The sequence below is a fragment of the Rhagoletis pomonella genome, unplaced genomic scaffold, assembly GCF_013731165.1.
Source record: "Rhagoletis pomonella isolate Grant_MI unplaced genomic scaffold, Rhpom_1.0 Rhpom_scaffold_00014, whole genome shotgun sequence".
Classification (NCBI taxonomy): domain Eukaryota; kingdom Metazoa; phylum Arthropoda; class Insecta; order Diptera; family Tephritidae; genus Rhagoletis; species Rhagoletis pomonella.
Genome location: NW_023458568.1, coordinates 12,212,904 through 12,233,215, shown reverse-complemented (window position 1 = coordinate 12,233,215; position 20,312 = coordinate 12,212,904). Strand labels below are relative to the sequence as shown.

At 34.2% G+C, this 20,312-nt stretch overlaps 1 protein-coding gene across 2 annotated transcripts in view; it reads left to right on the top strand.

Annotated features, from left to right (window-relative positions):
• LOC118749236 (ras-related protein Rab-43) overlaps nt 1–20,312 on the top strand; it is a 299,832-nt gene that overhangs the window by 134,385 nt on the left and 145,135 nt on the right. The window contains exon 4 of one of the 2 annotated variants that reach the window (XM_036484033.1): nt 15,482–15,975. The exons of the other annotated variant lie outside the window; for it this stretch is intronic. Coding sequence (XP_036339926.1) covers nt 15,482–15,586 — 105 coding nt within the window. The 3' untranslated portion in view covers nt 15,587–15,975. Of the gene's footprint in view, nt 1–15,481; nt 15,976–20,312 lie in introns of those variants that run through there. 2 annotated transcript variants of the gene reach the window in all.

Sequence of the window (20,312 nt, the reverse complement as noted above, 5' to 3'; positions counted from 1 at the left end):
CGATATTAGACCATGTACTGCAAAATAACAGCATAGTTGTTATACCGCTGATCAAGAGTATATATTTTTACTCTCTCCGTTAAAATCTTGGTGACCTTACATACGCGGTTTTGCATTATCGTGATACACGGTTTTGTACTTTAAACGACGATATGCTTCTTAAGTCAAGTTTATCATGCAGTTCATTAGCCTCTTCTGTAAAATCATCGTGGAAAACTTAAGTTTTGTATATTTTTATAATTGGAAAAAATTTATTTGAGGGGAAAAAATCGCCAATGGCGATTTCCTAAATTTTTACGCGCAAATATCTAAAAAAAAATCGCCAAATCTGGACACTCTGACGGTTACCGAGATTCATACATGTGATCATAAGTGGGCGATTCCACGCCCATTTTCCAAAATTTTTCATAAACGTATTTCTTGGTAAAGAATAGTTGCAAGCATCAATTTTAAATAAATAAATTTGCTTTAATATTTACTGATTTTTCGAAGATTTCGTATTTCTCTAAATTACCGTTATACGGGATGTGGGCGTGGTTATTGTCGGATTTTAAAAATATTCGGCCATTTGTAGCAAGGCCAATAATTGTGCCAAGTTTGGTTGAAATTGGTGCAGCGGTTACCAGGATATACACATGTAACCATAAGTGGACGTGGCTACGCCCATTTTCCAAAAATTTATAATATTCTTATTTTTCGTCTAAATGTTATTGCAAATATCAATTTTGAGTGAATTATCTTTAGTAGTTACTAAAATATCGCAGTTTACGTATTTCTGAAAATTACCGTTATATGGGAGGTAGGCGTGGTTATTGTCCGTTTTGCCCATTTTCAATACCATCCGTCCTACGACCGAAAGAAGTGTACGTACCAAGTTTTGTTAAGATTGTGCACAAGTGCGCTCGGGTATAATAAAAATTTCCAAAACACTGCAAAAATTTCCTATTGTTGATTAACAAAAAAAACAACAACATTTACACAGTGTTCCTTTCGACTACAAAACTCGGCGCTGCCTGAATATCATTAAAAAATATTAATCTTGGCAACTTCGGGGCCCACCTGAGGAGGCCTTACCCATAATCCACTAGAAATTTTTATATTTAATTTTTTCTAATAAAAGTTTCATGAGTTCATAAGTTTCTTTTAAGTTGGAGCTATGTGCTAATGGTATCGAAGTTAATTTGTTGCCATTATGAAGGAGCACGGCTTTGAGACTGGTTTTTGATGAGTCTATGAACCATCTCCAATCAGTAGGATCATGTACTTGACCTAATGTAGACATAAGGTTGTCAATGTCGCAACAGTAAACTAAACCATCATCTTTAGAATAGCAATCGACGTAATTGTGATGGCGCTTACGGTATTTTCACACGCGGACTCTTTGCAACAAATTCCATTGCTTTAATCGGGACGCAAGTAACTCCGAATTTTCTTTCGTCAAATGCATATCCCGTACAAGCTCATCGAGACCCTCCTGATTTAATATGAAGTTTTGTAACCTTCGAAAGTCTGACTGTAGTTCATAAGTCCATGAAGGTTCCGGACTAGGAGATGAAGATGGTTCCATGCTTTGGGTAGTTGATGGTTTTTCAGAATAGAGAATAGGCTTGTCAACAGAACTAACGTTATACCATGTTCTGACCGTCATCGAAAACATGTTTTCGTTGCTGAAACTGGTTTTCGACCTAAAACTTGTGTTTTGGTCCATGTAAAATGTGTCAACGAAAACCAGTTTTCGCTGAAAACTACTTGAAAACTCACGTTCCTCTCATTCCAATCGGTGTCTTCACCAGTTTTTTCGATTATTTCTCGAAGTGGAAGTCATATTTTATCATCTTTAATATGCCATTTCGGATTTATTGTTAATTGGCTGGCCAAAGTAAAATAAGAATGAAAGTAAGAGGTTGCTAATGAAAAGAAAATGAGGGAAAAGCATTTTGGTTTTTTTTTTTTTGTAGCAAAACTGTAATCAGAGGATGTAAGAAATGTCAACGAAAACACTAACAGCCGGTGTGAACAGCCTTCAACCCACAATCCCAAAACTCGTTTTCAAAGTGTTTTCGTTGTCGGTCAGAACTTGGTATTAGGATATTGTAAGGCATATTCCTTCTTCCTATTCCACCCCTAAAGCTCGTTAGACAGAAATAACAATCGCTAACGTGGTCCATGGGTTCTCGGCAAATGACTGGCTGGACAAATTGTATCGCAGAAATGATTCCATGAAACCAATAAAGCAAATTTTATAGGATGCTGTAAAATAATAGTGCGGTACCCAGTTTTGTCAATATTTTTAATTTCCATCTTGAAACAATCTCGGTAGCACTTTTTTAAGTATGGCGAAAACACTTTTTTATTCTTCTGAGTTTATCTTCCGCAAACATAGCAAAATAAATCAGGTGAATTAACACACTTACCTGGTTACTACTTGTGGATGACTCCCAAACCATACTAATACTTGAATGAACGAACGTTCGATTTTCAAATTAACACCTATTTCTTTTCTAAATAACACGATTACTCCGAAATTCGAACTAAAAATACAAAAAGGAAGTTGTAGTATTAATGAAGGTTAATATAGCTAATATTATCGACGGGAATTATTCAGGTAGGCCAGTGACTGTTGGCTAGTGTTATCGGACACATTTTTATCGTTGCTGGCCTTTTACACCACCTAATTTTCGTTGATGTTCGTAATATAAACTTTCATTTCGTCTTTTGCCCCACTAATTGAGTACTTTATCTTCGATTATGCATATTTGTAATTACTTGCTACCATTTGAAATATTGATACAATTTTTGTCTTTATATTACTTTTAATGTTTCTTCAGCAGGGATCATTCGATTTGTACATTTGTACAGATTTGTACATTTTTGCAGTTACAGAGTGGTATTATTGAGCTGAACTCAAAACAACACCACTCTGTGACCACGGTGAGCTTTGATAAGGTTTGACGCAAAAGCGCTCGCCCATTAGATTTCTCTCCAAATTCCCATTCTGTCATCATAACCAAATGATTTGAGCTAAAAATGAAAATCTTCTATGGAAGGATTCAAAAGATATCTCGATTATCCTTAATTTTTCGTAGGGTTAACATTTCTAACTCAGTTAAAAATTATCCTACAATAAAATTTTTTAACGGAAATTTTGTTTATCCATCGAAAATAATATTCATTTAACTCTATTGCAAAAGTAATTTGCATGAGCTTTAAAATTTGCAAAAACCTCGAAAACCCATGTTTTTCCTGGTTTTTGCGATGAGTCATCATACTTTTTATTCTGATTGTAGTGATTATTACACTGGTTTTAAAGCTTGTGAAAATCTCCGCAAAGTAGTATCTAATACTAGGTTCACATATAAGTAGATTATCCTCATTTTCGAGATTAACACCCTAATCTGTAATTATAACAAGAGATTAGCCATATAAAATTCGTCCGTTGTTAATCTGTAATTAAAAATAATCTCAGATTTAACCGATAACTTTTCGGTGTCCATCCTAGTTTTATCGATTGTTTTTGCGAAAAAGAGGAGAAATGTCAAATGTAAAAGTAAGCAGAAATGGTGGCTAGCAAGGAAAAGAGGTTTGTAAAGGTATTTTTAATAAAATGTTAAGTTAAAATATATTTATATTGCTTATTATAGCAGAAAGACGTGATCACGGTGGCACAGAGAAGAAAAATAAATTTTCCTTGAGATGTGAGAATAACAAGCACAACAAATTTGACGGCTAATAATCTGAGATTTGCCTGTGTAAACGGGGTGATTAAAAAACGAGCTTTGATTGAGATAATATTGATATGTGAACATACTTTAAACCATTTTTGTATCTTGTGTATGTCAGAAGATATGGCAGTTGGAACTTAAAAAAATGAGAAACCAAAATGTTTTCAAAGTGCTATTTGCTCAATAACTTTGTTGGTTTGCAGAAAATTGCAAAAAGTAATAGGATATTTTTTTAACAAAACTTAATTTACAACGCATTGGCGCAAGTTTCATCTCCTCATCGTCAAAGCCGGAAATATATATAACGAACTGAACATGGAGCTTTTAGCTCACACCTCAGAATGTATAGGAGTTATAGGTAGGCATGTCCACGTGGCTGTAAAATATTTATCTCCTTTAACATAAAAAAGGTCACAAACCAAGAAGAAAGTCGAAAAGTTCTTAGTTCTTGGTGAGTCTTAAGGCGGACTCACCGTTCGTGTCCGGACACTTTTTGTTAGTAATTTTACACGCTCCTTTCCCACCATGTCTCACTGAGAGTGCGACAAAAATGTGCTGAACACTCTTTGTTCGAATCAAATTAATTTTGATTTTCTGTCCTGTTTCTGTGAGGATTCGGGTTGCCGCGTTCTCCTTTATTGCAGCAAAATCGTATCTAGACCAGGGTGTCCAGATTATTTAAAAAAAAACGCCAAAATTCGCCTTTTTTAATAAAATTCGTGAAATCGATTTAACAAATCTCTTATTTTAAAAGTGAGATCTTGTTGTAATATAGTTTTCAAAACCAAAAACGAATATAATACTTTCAGGGCATATATGTAATACTCCTATATTGGCAGTAAGAGCTAGTACCATCCGAAAACACTACAGTACAGATATATCAATAAACACGTAGGAAAGAAAAGGAACACATACGTTTGTAAATAAGCATTTACACAACACATATGTATACAAAAACGGCACTCAAGTACACAATACATTGACAAAAACGGTACTAGACTGTCTCGCTTCGATTTCGGAATGCTTACACATTGAGAAGTTAGCTTACTGCCAATATAGAAGTATTACATCTGTAATCTATAATATAATAAAACTGTAGATTGTATTTCTGTTTGAACTCACTAATCTCCGGAACTACTGAATGGATTTTCATGGGGCTTTAACTGGTATCTAGACAGTGACCTCGGACGTAACATAGGCTATATTTTATCAAAACTGGAATGTGGACAAAAAAGATATACCAATTTTTGCAAACAAAATTTACTTTGCAATAAATTCTTTTGAATATAATTTTGCTTTTCAACGGCATCAACATATGCCAGTGTTTATTTTTCATTATTGATGTTTTTTTTCAACTGAAATAGTAATTAGTGTCGTTCGTACATATTGAAAACAGTCTTGAACATAGATACATACCATGATTCAATAATAGAAAGGTTTTGTAATAAAACAGTCTTCTCGCTCCCACACATAAAATCGGCTCCTTTACTTGTGCAGAATGTTGCTTACTCTACAGTTTCTAGTGATATTAGTAGTAAAACCAAAAATTCGTCATACTAAATGTAATTTTTTAGAACAAGTGTAGAATAGTGAACGTTTAGCTATAAAATAACCAAAAATGCCGATAGATAGAACTTTTTACGCTGATTACTACGATGCCAATATTTGGCGCAGGCAAAAAATAACGAAGATATAAGAGGTTTATTTGCTTTGTTTATTTGCATTTTTTATTATCACCCTGCAAAAATTTGAGGACCAGGTGGTCCACTGGTTCGTAGTTTTAATGTATGTGCAAAAGGACCAAGCTTCATACTAGTAACTTGTTATGCTGACCTGAACCTCTTTAAACGTAAGAAACTGATATATGTGTTGAACACCATCTCTTCGTGGCCCATCGGCAATATGATTCGGTTGCCGAATGTGCCATGGTCCAAAAGGAGTAGTTGTCTAGGTGGTCCCATGTTATGCAGCGTTGGACCAGAGGTGGTCAGGTCCAATGACATCGCATTGTTATTGTAACCATGTTTTCTCCATATATTTGGACCATTTTGGTTACTAGTGTTGGTTACAAAGTTTCGTGTTCCTGTACCAGTGTTTAACCTAGTCCCACTTTTGCAGGGCACTGAATTGTTGAAACCCAAAAGTACATCATGATAAAATATGTAATATCGAATTAAAGATAATAACTTGTGCTTTCTAAATAATATAAATTTCTTTACAATTATGCAGTTTTTTTCAAAAAATATTATTTCATGAAAAAATAACATTTGTTCGTTTTTTAGTGGTTTTGGTTTAAAAATACAAGAAGCTACAAATTATGTACACCAGCTGAAAGACAAATTAGTTATCTTTATGGTGGCGTCATTAGTTTTTTTTATCGGTTATATCTACAGTTCGTAAGGTATTAATATTTAATAAATTTAAAAACTGAACTTTAACCTTCTAGAACGTCTTGATTTTTTTACTTGCGCCAAATAATTTTGGCATGGTTGAAAGGAGTTCTATTTATCTGGAGTTTTCCATTTTGCATAGCTGAACGGTCGGTTCCAGGAAATGATGAATAACTTAAATCAAAAATGTGCATATTTATGTATTGTTTAGTATTTCCATTAAAACACCAAATATATTCCAAATTCGCATAGAATAAATAATACACATTTTACTTCTAATTGTATACTTTGCGTACTTTTTGTAGTACCTTTCTACTACCGTTTTCGCAAAAGGCGATCACATTATTCCCCTTTCTCCTACTTCCAAAATACAAATCTAGATAAAGGAGTGTCAAATTTTAGCTGTCACAAATTACACAACCTTGTATTATTGAATCATGGATACATACATAGAACATACATACATAGGTATCTATCTTCTTCTATCTATATATATAAATAACTATAATTTATATTTGCAATGAACATGCGCATGTTACTACGTATTATGAAAAATAATCTTCGTTCTCTAATACATATTTTTTTAATATTTTATGTAAGAACGATATTTCTTCTTTGTTTGGCCTATTTTCAAATATCATTTTACAATACATTTTACTCTATTTCAATGCATTTGTGCATACATCAATATTGATGTACACATTATTCATGATACGAAATTACCCAACAAGCATTTCAGTAAATGTTTTTAAAAATAACTTAAAGTAAGTTTGCTATAATAAGCGTCAAATAAGCATTTTTAATATTAAGCTTATTACAAGTTTTTTCAAATAAACCTTTAATAAGTTTTGAGAGAGAATGTTTATAAATTACTTAAACTTATAAATGAAATGCAAATGCCAACGACATGAAGAAGTAAATATAACATTTTTTCAATCGTAAGTGACGTGTTTACTTTTTTTAAAATATATTATTAAAAGAAAAAATTAAATAAAACCGATGCGGTAAAATAAAATCCAATCCAGGACCCGCTGCGCTAATCGGTAGAGCATTCGAGTCTTCAAATGATGAGTTCTCCTTATCCTTTCTTAGTTTAACATTCTATTAAAAATGTATTAAATTTTTTTCAGAAAAGTTCATCAATGAGAATGGCGGCGATGAAGCGGAATATATAGCTGCATCGATGTCGTTTTTCCAATTTGCCAATAACCGCATGTAATTGAAAGCACGCAACAAGATGTAATAATTTACTTTTCGTTCGCATTTCGTTTAGTTTCTTGATGTTAAGCAATCTATGTATGAGTTTTTGATGAAATATCTTTAAATAAAGGATTATAAAAATGTTTATAAAAAGCTTTATTTTGAAAATGTTTAGTAAGTTTATATTCATACGCTTATATACAACTTTTTTTGTAACTTTGTTATAAGTTTACACTTTTACGCTTATAAAAAGCTTTCTTTTGAACATTTATTACAAGTTTATATTTCTACGCTTATAACCAATGTTCCTTTTCGATTATATTACGCTTACTTTCAAGCGTTTTATAAACAAAAAATCAACGTTTTGTAAGCTTAATGTTTATAATTGAAAACTTAAAAAAAACTTTCTTTAAGTTTATTTTGCTTGTTGGGTAATAATTTCATACTTTTTGTATATAAATATATATGATTTATACACATATATATATATAAAAGAAGCATAATCTTGTCTTGCTTCTATTCTTCTTTTAATAAATTAGGGCTAAAAAAAATTTTTATATACCAAAATGTTAGCATAGAAAATATGAATATCTGATTAACTCAGAATTCATTTCTATTTAAACTAACTGTATATAAAAATGAAATGTTTTCCGTATCACGGCGATGCCTGACCAAACGGCTGAACCGATTTCAATTCTGTAAAATGTGCTGTTTTGCACCTTCTGTGTGGAAGGTTTTTCGCTTTAAAAAAAATTTTAAATTCTTTGTTTTTGTTGCCGAAAAATGAAGAATGCTGAGACGCCACGATTTCACAATTTTATAGAGTTTTCTGTACAGTAAATGTTACTAAACTACTAAACGGCTGGACCGATTTGGTTCATATTTGGAACATATATCAGAACTATGAAAAGAAATATTCCTACCAAAAACTTGCTCGCTAGGTGGCGCTGAGGTCAGGATATTCCCAAAAATCGCATTTACTTGCCGATTTGGCTCATATTTAGAATACAATTTAACCAGTTAAAAATAAATATTTGGACTTAAAACTTACACGATATTTGGTCCCGTCGCCGAGATAGCCCCAAAAATTATTTTACGCAAAGATAAGGACAGATATCTACTATATTTATATATATATATATTTGGAAGTATGTATGTATGTATGTATGTGGCAGGTTGCAGCCTAAACGGACGGACAGAATCGAACGAAATTTGGACAGAGTGTTGCCATGATACCTGGGCCTATAATAGGGAGAAAAAAAATCGGGATTCGACAAGGGGGCGTGGCACCTCCCATAGGCGTGAAATTTTTATGAGCCATAACTTCGGAACCATAAGTCCCACAAACTAGAAATTTGGTATGCAGACTCAGCTACGGTAGGTGCTTATAGCAAGGTGTATATAGATGAGTTTATAAAAGGGGGCGTGGCACATCCCATAGGTGTGGAATTTTTATCAGCTACAACTTGGAAATCATAATTCGTATGAACTTGAAATTTGGTATGCATACATATCTATGGTAGGTGCTTATAATATGGTATATATAAATGAGTTTGTAAGAGGGGGCGTGGCACATCCCATAGGCGTGGAATTTTTATCAGCTATAACTTCGGAACCATATGCCCCATGAACTTGAAATTTGGTATGCAGGCATAGCTACGGCAGGTGCTAATAGTAAGGTGTATATGAATGAGTTTAAAAAGGGGCGTGGCACATCCCGTAGGCGTGGAAAATTTTATCAACTATAACTTGGGAACCATAAAGCCCACGAACTTGAAATTTGGTATGCAGGCATAGCTACGGTAGAAGCTTACAGTTAGGAGTATATGAATGAGTTTATAAAAGGGGGCGTGGCACATACCGTAGGCGTGGAATTTTTTATCAACTATAACTTGGGAACCATAAACCCCACGAGCTTGAAATTTGGTATGCAGGCATTGCTACGGTAGGTGCTTATAGTAAGCTGTATATGAATGAGTTTTTAAAAGCAGGCGTGGCACATACCGTAGGAGTGGGATTTTTTATCAGCTATAACTTGGGAACCATAAGTCACGTCAACTTGATATTTGGTATGCAGTCATAGCTACGGCATGTGCATATAATAAGGTATATATAAATGAGTTTGTAAATGGGGGCGTGGCACATCCCATAGGCGCGGAATTTTTTATCAGCTATAACTTCGAAACCATAAGTCACATGCTTATAATAAGGTATATATGAAGAAGTTTGTAAAAGGAGGCGTGGCCCGCCACATCCCGTAGATGTGGAATTTTTTATAAGCTATAAATTCGAAAGCCTGAGTCACATGAACTTTAAATTTGGTATGCAGGCATAGCTATGGTAGGTGCTTATAGTAGGCTATAAATAAATGAGTTTGTCAAAGGGGGCGTGTCACATCCCACAGGCGTGGGATTTTTAACCAGCCATAAATTGGAAGCCATAAGTCACATGAACCTGAAATTTGGTGTGCAGACATATGTATGGGAGGTGTTTAGAATAAAGTATGTATAAATGTGTTTATAAAAGGGAAATAAATATGTATTCAACTATTAGACCACTCGGATATTTAGGACTGTGCTTTTTTGGAACCTTACAGTCTTTGGAGCATTTTGAAATAGAAAAATTTAATCATTTTATTGATCCTGCGATGCTGTCAAACGAAACATGTTCATTCATAATGAATAAAACTACTTCTGAAATAAGCATTCGCAGCTTAGCGAATAGGAAGGTAAACGGAATGTACCATAGTAGACTAATTTTAATTTACAAATTCTATAATCACCTTAATCCACCTTATATTAATAATGGAACAATACTTTTAGTACAGAAAGTGATGATCAATACATTATTAGTTGAAGTACGATAAAGCTAAATCTATGGCTTATAAGGATACCTTAATTTAAACAGAAAGAAAATAGTTTTCCTCCTCTAATTTATGCTGAGGTGAATATTTGTATTACTTGTAAACACAAAATTTATGATATCAATTTCATGACGAAAATTACACGCATTTTTTAACTGCTTTTGAAACGTAGGGAAAATCTTTTTTATTCATACAAATCGTTCTGTTTTTTATTTTGTGTTTCTAGCAGTAGACGCAATTTCGCAACGTTCCGAATAAATAGAAAAAAAGATTTTCCGTACGTTTCAAAGACAGTTAAAAAATGCGTATAATTTTCTTCACGAAATTGATATCATAAATTTTGTGTTTCTAGTTCAGCTTTCGTCACTCGAAAATTTTACCTCAAAGAGGTGTTTTATTTGATATCAATTATTTTGGAGTAGCAAGTTTAAAATCGACCAACAATAATCTAAATGTTTTATTTTTCTCAACTAAACTGCTACAAATATTCCCTAATTCTAAATTATGTATTCAAAGCGATGTGTCCATTGAAACATAATTTTTCGTATACGGAATAAAGCAAAAAAGAATGATCTATCCTCTGTATTCGAAAAAATTAAAATTAGAAGAAAATTATGAGAAATTGTAAAACTTATCAACTTGGTACCAACTTTGGATACAATAAGCAACTGTATTCGTGATGTATTGTGGAACGATTTTCCGCCATCCCTTGTCAAATTTGGTTTGGAGACAAACCGGTTTCGGCGTTGTGCCATCTTCAGTGTGTCATGTCTCCAAACCAAATTTGACAAGGGATGACGGAAAATCGTTCCACAATACATCATACTCCTACCCTGTCGGAAACACAAACAACCAAAAAGAAACTGTATTCGTCTGATTGTCTCGTAGTTTATTTTTGTGTGTTCTCAAGTAGCTTTGCTTAGTGCACGGTTAAAAGTTTCGATTTTAATTTTAAACTTTTTGGACTACAGACATATATGACCAAACTAAATTCAGTTTCAAATACAAACCGCCCAAGATTAAAAAAAGAGAGAACCTATGTTGGGTTTAGAATTTAAACAGTTCGGTTTAAATTTTCATAATTAAGAATAAAAAACCCGGACAGCCTTGGTAGCAACCAATTGTATCAAGCAGCTTTGCACACTCAGCTACAGCCACGCATGTAAATGTGCTTTCATATGTTGGGTTTGAATCAACACCACATTTCGCTGTGTGCAAACATTTTCTATTTCGGTTTAGATTTTAAACCAAATTTTCTATATATGAAACCTAGAAACTAGAATTAAAACATTTTGGTTTGAGTTTTAGACCCCGAACTTTTTCGACTAAAATTTAAACCAGAACAAATTTTTGACCGTGTGGCGATTTATACATATGTATGTAAGTAGTAGCGGCACATTGGGTAAACTAAATGCATTCATACATACATATTTATGTACAACTGTAGCTAATATTGTACGCGTCTCCCAGGTAGGTTAAGTGCAGGTGATAAACACATGTAGCGTAGTTAAATACTGTGTACATAATTAAAATTAAAATGGGGAAAATGTTAAAATTTCGGCATATGACTGAAAAAACTCTAAAATACACACAAATTGTGGTTTCCAAGACATGTACGAAGTGATTTGCACAGCTGCATCCTTCAACTTGTCATCTCGCGGGAAATTCTCCGATTTGCAGGGAATTTCGGTTTAAGTGGCAATCGGGGAATGGGCATTTTTTTCAGGGAACTGGATATATTATTTTTATATCTTAAAGTAACTAAATTAGACAAATGTGCTAATTTTTAACCATTTGATCCTTTTTAGAGCGACAATTTTTCAATTTGAATCGCAATATCTCCACAACAAGAGTTTTCCCAGATATAAGCTATATACCAGATGAAAGCTAAGGTTTCGGGCTAGATTTATGGGAACTAAGAATAAAATCGACTGACCAGCTTTTGAGAAAATTCTCGAAATCTATATTTTTAGCAGCCCAATTTTTAGTTTTCAGGCGATAACGTTATGACATATTTATATTTCATAAACACAAAAGATAGCGTTAGATAGCTTGTTTGAAGACCCTTCTACCAATATCCACATCAATGACATGGACTGAGTAGTGCGTTCTCAGTGGTAGTTTAAAAATTGCATTTTTTCGAATTTCAGGCACCAGCCACGCCCACAAAGGCGTACGAATCAAAACATCCTTGAACAAAACCTTCTTAGTTTTTTTTGTACTTTAATTGCTGAATGTTTGAAAAAAATTAAATGATGGTACGTACAGACGCCACACACATACCAAAGCATCTCGCTGTGGAGACACGAACCAAAACACATTTACCTCTATATCTTTCCAACTAGTGGCCGGAACTTAATATGTAAGGTAACGTATGAAAGGTATTGGCCTATAGAATAACACTAAATATGTTGGATGTACCCACATGCTCCCTTAAACCGGCAAAAGCAAAAAAACGTTTTTTGTTTCGCAACACTTTAGCCTAATTTTTAAGAATCCGGTTAATCGTTTATGAAGCTTGAATACATTTTCTGGACACACTCTGCAAGACCTTTCCAACGATATCTCAAACATGTCGATTGGACGTCTGGATAAAAACTTCCAAATCTCGTGTATATATAAGCGAGTCATTTCAGCATGCTACTGTGGCTGCTTTCGTCACTCGCGCGCACTGCCATGCGCTGTGATGTGTTTCAGGGTAATAAAAAATAACACAAATCACTTATATAATAGTGATGTACAAACAGTTTTCTTTAAATATACGCATACTTTTTAAAAATATTTGTATTAACACATTTTTCAATAGGCTTTCCAACCTCATCCTATTTCCAATCTTAGTTTTTGTTGAATTCATTACGGAAAAAATGCGCTCAACAAAAGCATGAGTGCGGCAAGGATAATAATATGAAGGCTACTTTACTTTTAATTGTATTTCCTGTTTCGGTTTTCACTCCGTAAGCAATTATCCAAAATTCTTCAAAGTCGGATGGAATGCTGTTCTGAAAAAAGTTATTCCATGGGAAAGTAAAAAATTGAAATATTCCGTTTCCGCTGCTTCTCTTTCCTTCAAAGTCAAATAGTGGATTGGCAGGTCCCTGAAACTTGCCCTCTTGTGATTCAAACACTTTTCTGGTGACAAAATCAAAGCTTTTTTAAAAGTATTTAATTGACTGGGTAATCGTCTCAAAAGTTCTTCGATTAGTGTTATTAAAAATGTTTGACAGTCTTTTATTATACTTGTTAAGTCAAGTTTATCACGCAGTTCATTATCCTCTTCTGTAAAATTTGTTCCAAAATTTGTTAAAATACCTTTGACATTTGCTCCACTTACTCATGTCAACTTAATTTTTATAATTAAATTGCAAATTTCACATTTAGCGGGAGTTGTCACAAGTGGCGGTTTAATATTGGCAAATGTTCCATATGCTACAATAAAATCAATAACAATAAAAAGTTTTACCACGTCAAAACTAAAGCTCTAACTCCAAAAGGGAAAAAATCGCCAATGGCGATTTCCTAAATTTTTACGCGCAAATATCCAAAAAAATTGACAAATTGGCGCTAAATCGCCAAATCTGGACACTCTGATGTAGGCAATAATATCATCAGCTGTTTGTTACAGAACAAAATAAAGCGTACTTCAGCACTCTCTCCGGCAAAAATGTTTTGAGAGCAAATAAAAAGTTGTCCGGACACGAACGGTGAACGCGCCTTTACAATTGAGGGATTCACAACGGTGTCGTAAGTGTCGTATTGTTGTACGTCGTAAACTTGAAAAGCTTAAATAAATGTCGAGAGAGTTTGAAACCACAACCAACAATTTTTAAACACTGCGCAAATTCATAATATCACTTTGACGGTACTTTGCGAACCCCCGTAATATATTTTTTAGGCGTTTAAAGTTTACGACATACAACAATACGACACTTACGACACCGTTGTGAATACCCCAAATATAATAAAAATTTATTGTTATAATTCTACAGAATTTTTTTTTTATATGATACCCTTATTGTTATTCTACATTGCACTGAAAGGTCCATTATATTCTAAGACTCACCTTAGTTCAGGTGACTTTTCGACTTTCTTCTTTGTTTCTGACCTTTTTGATGTTAAAGGAAATAATTATTTTACAGCGACATGAACATTAGCGTGGGCCGAAAATCCGTCTTTTTAGAATTTTGATTGGTAATAGCAAAAATATGGTTCATTGTGCTCTAAGCAAAACCTATGTGAAAATTTGGCCAATATTCTGGCTCGCCCAATTCTATCAAAGTTCAAGTACTACAAACATTTTTTTCTTAACTAACTTCGATTCTCTACAAAAAAGGTCCATGTACCAAGTTATGTGCGACTAACACTTTCGAAGATTATTGCAATTTTAGTAAAAAAATTTATTAATTTATTTATTAGTTTTTATTTTTTGAGCATATTGAACTTTGATGGACTTGGGCGAGCCTAGGATATTGACCAAAAAATTCCAAATTGCACACAGATTTTTTTAAAGCACATTGAAGAACAATATTTTTGCTATTACCAATCAAAATTCTAAAAAAGTGGATTTTCGGCCCACGCTAATAAACATACCTATAACTCCTGTACATTCTGAGCTGGGAGCTAAAACCTCCATGTTCAGTTCGTTACACTTCCGGCTTCGATGATGAGAAGGAGATGAAACTTGCGCCAGTGCGTTGGAAATTAAGTTACTGAGCAAATATCGCTTTGAAAACATTTTGGTTTCTAATTTTTTAAAGTTTTAACTGCCATATCTTCTGACATTCACAAGATACAAAAACGGTTTAGATACTACTTTGCGGGGATTTTCACAAGCTTTAAAACCAGTATAATAATCACTACAATCAGAACAAAAAGTACGATGACTCATCGCAAAAAACCAGCAAAAAACATGGGTTTTCGCGGTTTTTGCAAATTTTAAAGCTAAAGCAAATAACTTTTGCGCTAGAGTTAAATGAATATTATTTCCGATGGATAAACAAAGATTTTACGTTAAAAATTTTTATTGTAGGATGAATTTTAACTGAGTTAGAAATGTTATCCTACGAAAAATTAAGGATAATCGTCATCTTTAGCTCAAATTATTTGGTTATGATGACAGAATGAGAATGTGGAGAAAAATAGGATGGGCGAGGGCTTTTGGGTCAAACCTTATCCAAGCTCACCGTGTAACTGCCACAATGTAGAAATCTGTACAAAGTCCAAATCGTGTGATTCCTGCTTTAGTATCTCATGCGAGTCTTATATCTTCGTGTTTATGTTTATTAATTATTTTCGTTTTTATATTTTAGCTCCGCCATGATTCCAATACCGTGCAAGCAGATAAAGAAGAGGCTATTCGTCTTAGTCAAAGCAAGCCGCTTAATAATTGTAGTAATTCTTGTAATGTTACATAAAGACACGATTTTTTTAATTAAGAAGATTCTCGAAATTTGTTTGTGATTAGTTTTAGTTTTTTTATAAAATTATTTTTTCAATAATTATATTTAATTAGTAGTATTTATTCAACGCAGTACTCTAGTAAAAGTAAATATTGTATTATATAACAGATAATGTTCGTACTTCATGTGAGCAAATGTGTACATGTAATTTGTTTATAGCAACACGATAAAAACGTGCAAGGTCAATTTTCATTCTATGGAGATGTGAATAAAGAGTGAAAAGAATATTATGCTCCTCAACTGACAAAATTAATTAAATAAGGAAGCACTAGATTGTCACGAAAATTACTTTTAGTCGAGAAAATAAAAAAATTACTTTTATAAGCCAAAAAATACATTCTTTTATTTGATACGCAATAATATATTATTCGTCATTATATGTAGGTTAAAAACCGCTAGATGTACCACTTTGAGACAGTTATGATCCTTTCGATTACAGAATACTAGTCATTAACACTGAGAGTCCAGGGGCGAACAATTCAGTCTCACAAAGAGTGCTCTTTAAGAGAACGATATATACGAGCATTAGAACATTTCCCGCTCATTACGTACCGCCGCCGAAGAAGTAGTGGGACTTCAGCGAGCTGACAGAATAACTGGTACGATAAGGAATGACAAGAAGAAGCAGAGAAAAATATGCCCCCAGCAGGTCCACGCTGGGATCGAACGCAACGCGAGCTAGGTGGGACCGATATAGAGAGCTGAATAAGGAAGCATACGTCTACATACATACGTCTCGTATTTGTCGTAGTAAGTAGAGAGAGTCATAAATATGGTAGTTTCCTTACCAGGAACCCGTTGCACAAACACCAATATGCCTCTCTTCCAGGAAGAGATCTACTATCCACTTCAGAATCTAACAAGGACAATTGAGAAGTCCCTGGAGAACAAAGAGGTGGCGGTGGGTTGCTTCTTGGATGTGTAGGGTACTTTCGACAACACGGAACACTCTAATAGACAATTTCGTTCGCGCACAGGGGTTGACCAAACCACATGTCGCCGGATAGCAAACGTCCTTAATTCCAGAACTATACATCCACTCTAGGACAGGAAAGGGTCGGATTCTTAGCTACGAAAGATTACCCGCAGTGATCTCCCCTCTGCTATGGTCCATTCTTGTAGATGAACTACTCTGCCTATGCGGATTGCCATCCTAATCAGAGGAAGGGTCGAAGATACCATCTCCAACCTCCTACATAATGCTTTGAACATAGTCGCCAATTGATGTAGTAACAATGATTTAAACGTAAACCCGAAGAAGACTAGCATAGTCATTTTCTCCAGGAAAATTGGTAGAACCATTGCTTCAAGGTGAAAAGATACACTTCTACAAAGAGGTCAAATATCAAGGAGTTGTCCTTGATGACAAGTTCTCATGAAATCCGCTTCTAGATAAAACTATTCAAAAGGCCAAAACTTCAAAGTCTTTTTCCCCGACAGGAATAACAGGACAACGAACGACCTAAACCCCGGAACGACAGCCACATCTGGTATACTGACTGCTCAAAGACTGGCCACGGCCTCGGAGCAGGAGTCTACGGCGTACAACCCAGACAGCTCCTTTTCACAAGCGTGGAGCAAGGTAACTATGGCCCTTATTATGAGCTGTATTCGATTTTCGATCTTCGCTGGCTATCGAAGATCGAAGATCGAAAGTGGAATTCGTATTATGAGCTATGCAAGCGTGTCGAAATTTTCGTTGAGTATCGAATTTTCTGTCGAACAGAATTTTGCTTTCGATGGTGTAGCGAAGTGTTAGAAAATTGTGAAAAATGTATGATTTTGTATATGTTTTCTTACATTTTGGCGGCTAGACACTAATTTTAAACAATTTTTATGAATTTCATGCAGTTCTAACATCGTGAATACTAGACACAAGCTCCAAAGGCTGGTTTTACTTGTGAAAGAAAGTCCCAATACTCTGTTGGCACGATCTCTGAGAACAAAATCGTAGCGCTGTTGATAGTTTTAAAATATTTTAAATAGATTTGGCTCACAAACGCCTCTTTAGATGGTCGGAACTTTTTAATGAATCTGTAGACAAATTTCTTAAATATATTTTATATCAAAATATATTCAAAAGGCTAATAAACTTAAACTCTCTTAAACATTTGCTACTCCTGGCCAGTTTACTAAGCTCTCATCCTCTGACGAATCGTTGAACCAGAACTCGTTGTACTCATTTTACCACGTTTTTATAAGCTTGCTTTCTTTTTTACTTCATTTTAATTAGAACAAATTTACATAAATATGTATAAGCACACTATTTGTTTGCTCGATTTGTAAACAAAGCTTCTCAGCGGTGAAAAATATACTATTGTGAACAACCTAAACGAGCGAAATTCACAATAGCGCTATTCTTCATCGAATGAACGCCATAATACCAAATGAAAATTCGTTCGCTCAGCACTTTCGACCACAGTCGAAAATCGAATGCAACTCATAATAGGGGCCTATATCTTTCATGCCGAGATTCACGCCATTGAACTTTGTCTGAGGCAGTATGTGGAAAGTGGGGCAACCAAAAAACACATCTACATACTCTCGGACAGCAGATCTTAAAGCGCACGAGGTCACCTAAAAGCTGGTGTGGGACTGTCTTCACATTTTAATACTGATCGCTTCCAGGAACCGTGTATACCACATATGGGTACTGGGACACAGTGGAAGTCATGGGCAAGAACGTAGCAGATATTCTCGCCAGAAAAGAGGCTGCACAAGGATTCATAGGCCCAGGACCCTTTACCGATCTGCCATGGAGTTCCGTTAGGCGAAACTACTAAGTTTGGATGGTACGAAGCACGACATTACTGGATAGATAGGGAAGGTAATAGACAGGCCAAGTCCTTCATTCCGGATATATCAGCAAGGAGAAGGCATGAATGCTGGTAGACAGGAAAAACACCAGAAAATTTTACCAGAGAGTTAGGTGACTTACGGAATGTTTCAAAAGCAGAGCCCTATTCCACAAAAAGACTTATCAACTTTGCACTTTGCAATTATCATTTTTGCATTTATTGCATATTTCTTTCTCGCAAAGTGAGAGAGAAATGCGTTTCACAGCAGCTTCCAACTTGCCAATAACTTATCACAATGAGCCGGACGCAAAATCAAGCCAATCCACTTGCGGTGCTATCTGTGATAAAAGATAGAAAAGAAATTTAATTACAGGTTCATTCCAGGCAAACTAGCGTTCACATTATAAAATTGATGGTCTGGCCCGCATATCATCATAACATTCTATGAATGTTTGCCATGCCGATTTACGAATACAGTATATTTTGCTTTGCTGCCTTTATACTTGAATGTGAACTTACATTTAAGATACCTACCCAAAAATGAGCATCAGCGGCATTATTTTTAACATTTATAAGGAAACTGCTCCGATAGATGAATTCAACATACCTACACTTCAGCGATACTTGCCTTAAAAATTTGCAACTATTATTAATTATCAGAGAAAGTATTACGATTACCTACACTGGCTCTACATTTACCCTAATTTTACAAGCTTTAATTAACTTTGCTCATCTCGCAGAGCAACGAAAACGGCTATCATTTAATGTAGTTATATAGATACCATTCGGAAAAAATTTCGCTTGCAGTAATTTCTACGTGGTAAGTGCTCCTCCATTATTTAGTTTCATAGGGATTCGGATACCTTCCTCATTGAAGTAGTAAAGTAAATTCGTTTAAGTTCTTTTTTCAGTTAAGCGCACAAGTTTTTCGTGCAAAGAAGGATGGGCAGCTAAGAAAAATACTGTACCTCCTCATGTGTAGGATACTGCGATACTGCGATTTTTCGATATCTGTGATTTCAGTGATTGCTATATTGCAATCGTTCTGATTTTTTACTGCTATTGCGATCGCAATCAAAAATAACTCGATGAACAAATTTTATGGTTCATACATATATATTTTTGAATTACACTGGCAATCAAAAATTAGTGCATGGTGTTTGTTGTTTAATACTTGCAACGTTTTTAGGTTAAAATATTTTTTTTTTTTTTTTTTTATAAAAATATGGTTCATGCTTTTAACCAAACTTCCAAACTTTATACAGAACGTAGAAAAATTCAACAATTCTTCTTCTAAATTTTTAACTTTTTAATTTGAATTTGTAGAAAAATGTTGGGTACGCAGATAGATCGGTTATGTAATTCTAGTGAAACAAGTGAAAGTTTTAAGGCGTATAACAAGTGCAATTAGTAAAATTCAGCGTTAATTTTTGTTTATTTGTTTGCAAACGGTCTTGCGCATTTTATTCTACACAAAATTTCTTTTTACATTGTAAAAAGTGCAAAAAGCCGTCAGCAATTAAAATTCATTTAGAATCAACGCAATTTTTTAGCCGCATTAAACTTGCACTTGCAGATTAAAAAGTTCAAAGCTTAGACGAAAATTTGTTGAATTTTTCTAAGTTATGCATAAAGTTTGAAAGTTTGACTGGTGTGATTTTGATTAAAGCATTAACCATATTTTTATAAAAAAATACCAAAAAATTTTAACTTGAAAAGCATTGCAAATATTAAACAACAAATACTACACACTCACTTTTGATTGCCAGTATACATTAAATTCCACAAGCATACAGGAAGAGCAGTTGTCAATTGCTGTTAGGTGGATATTAAATCATGACTTATAACTAACACATGTTTTTTTACATTCGAATGTAAAAATT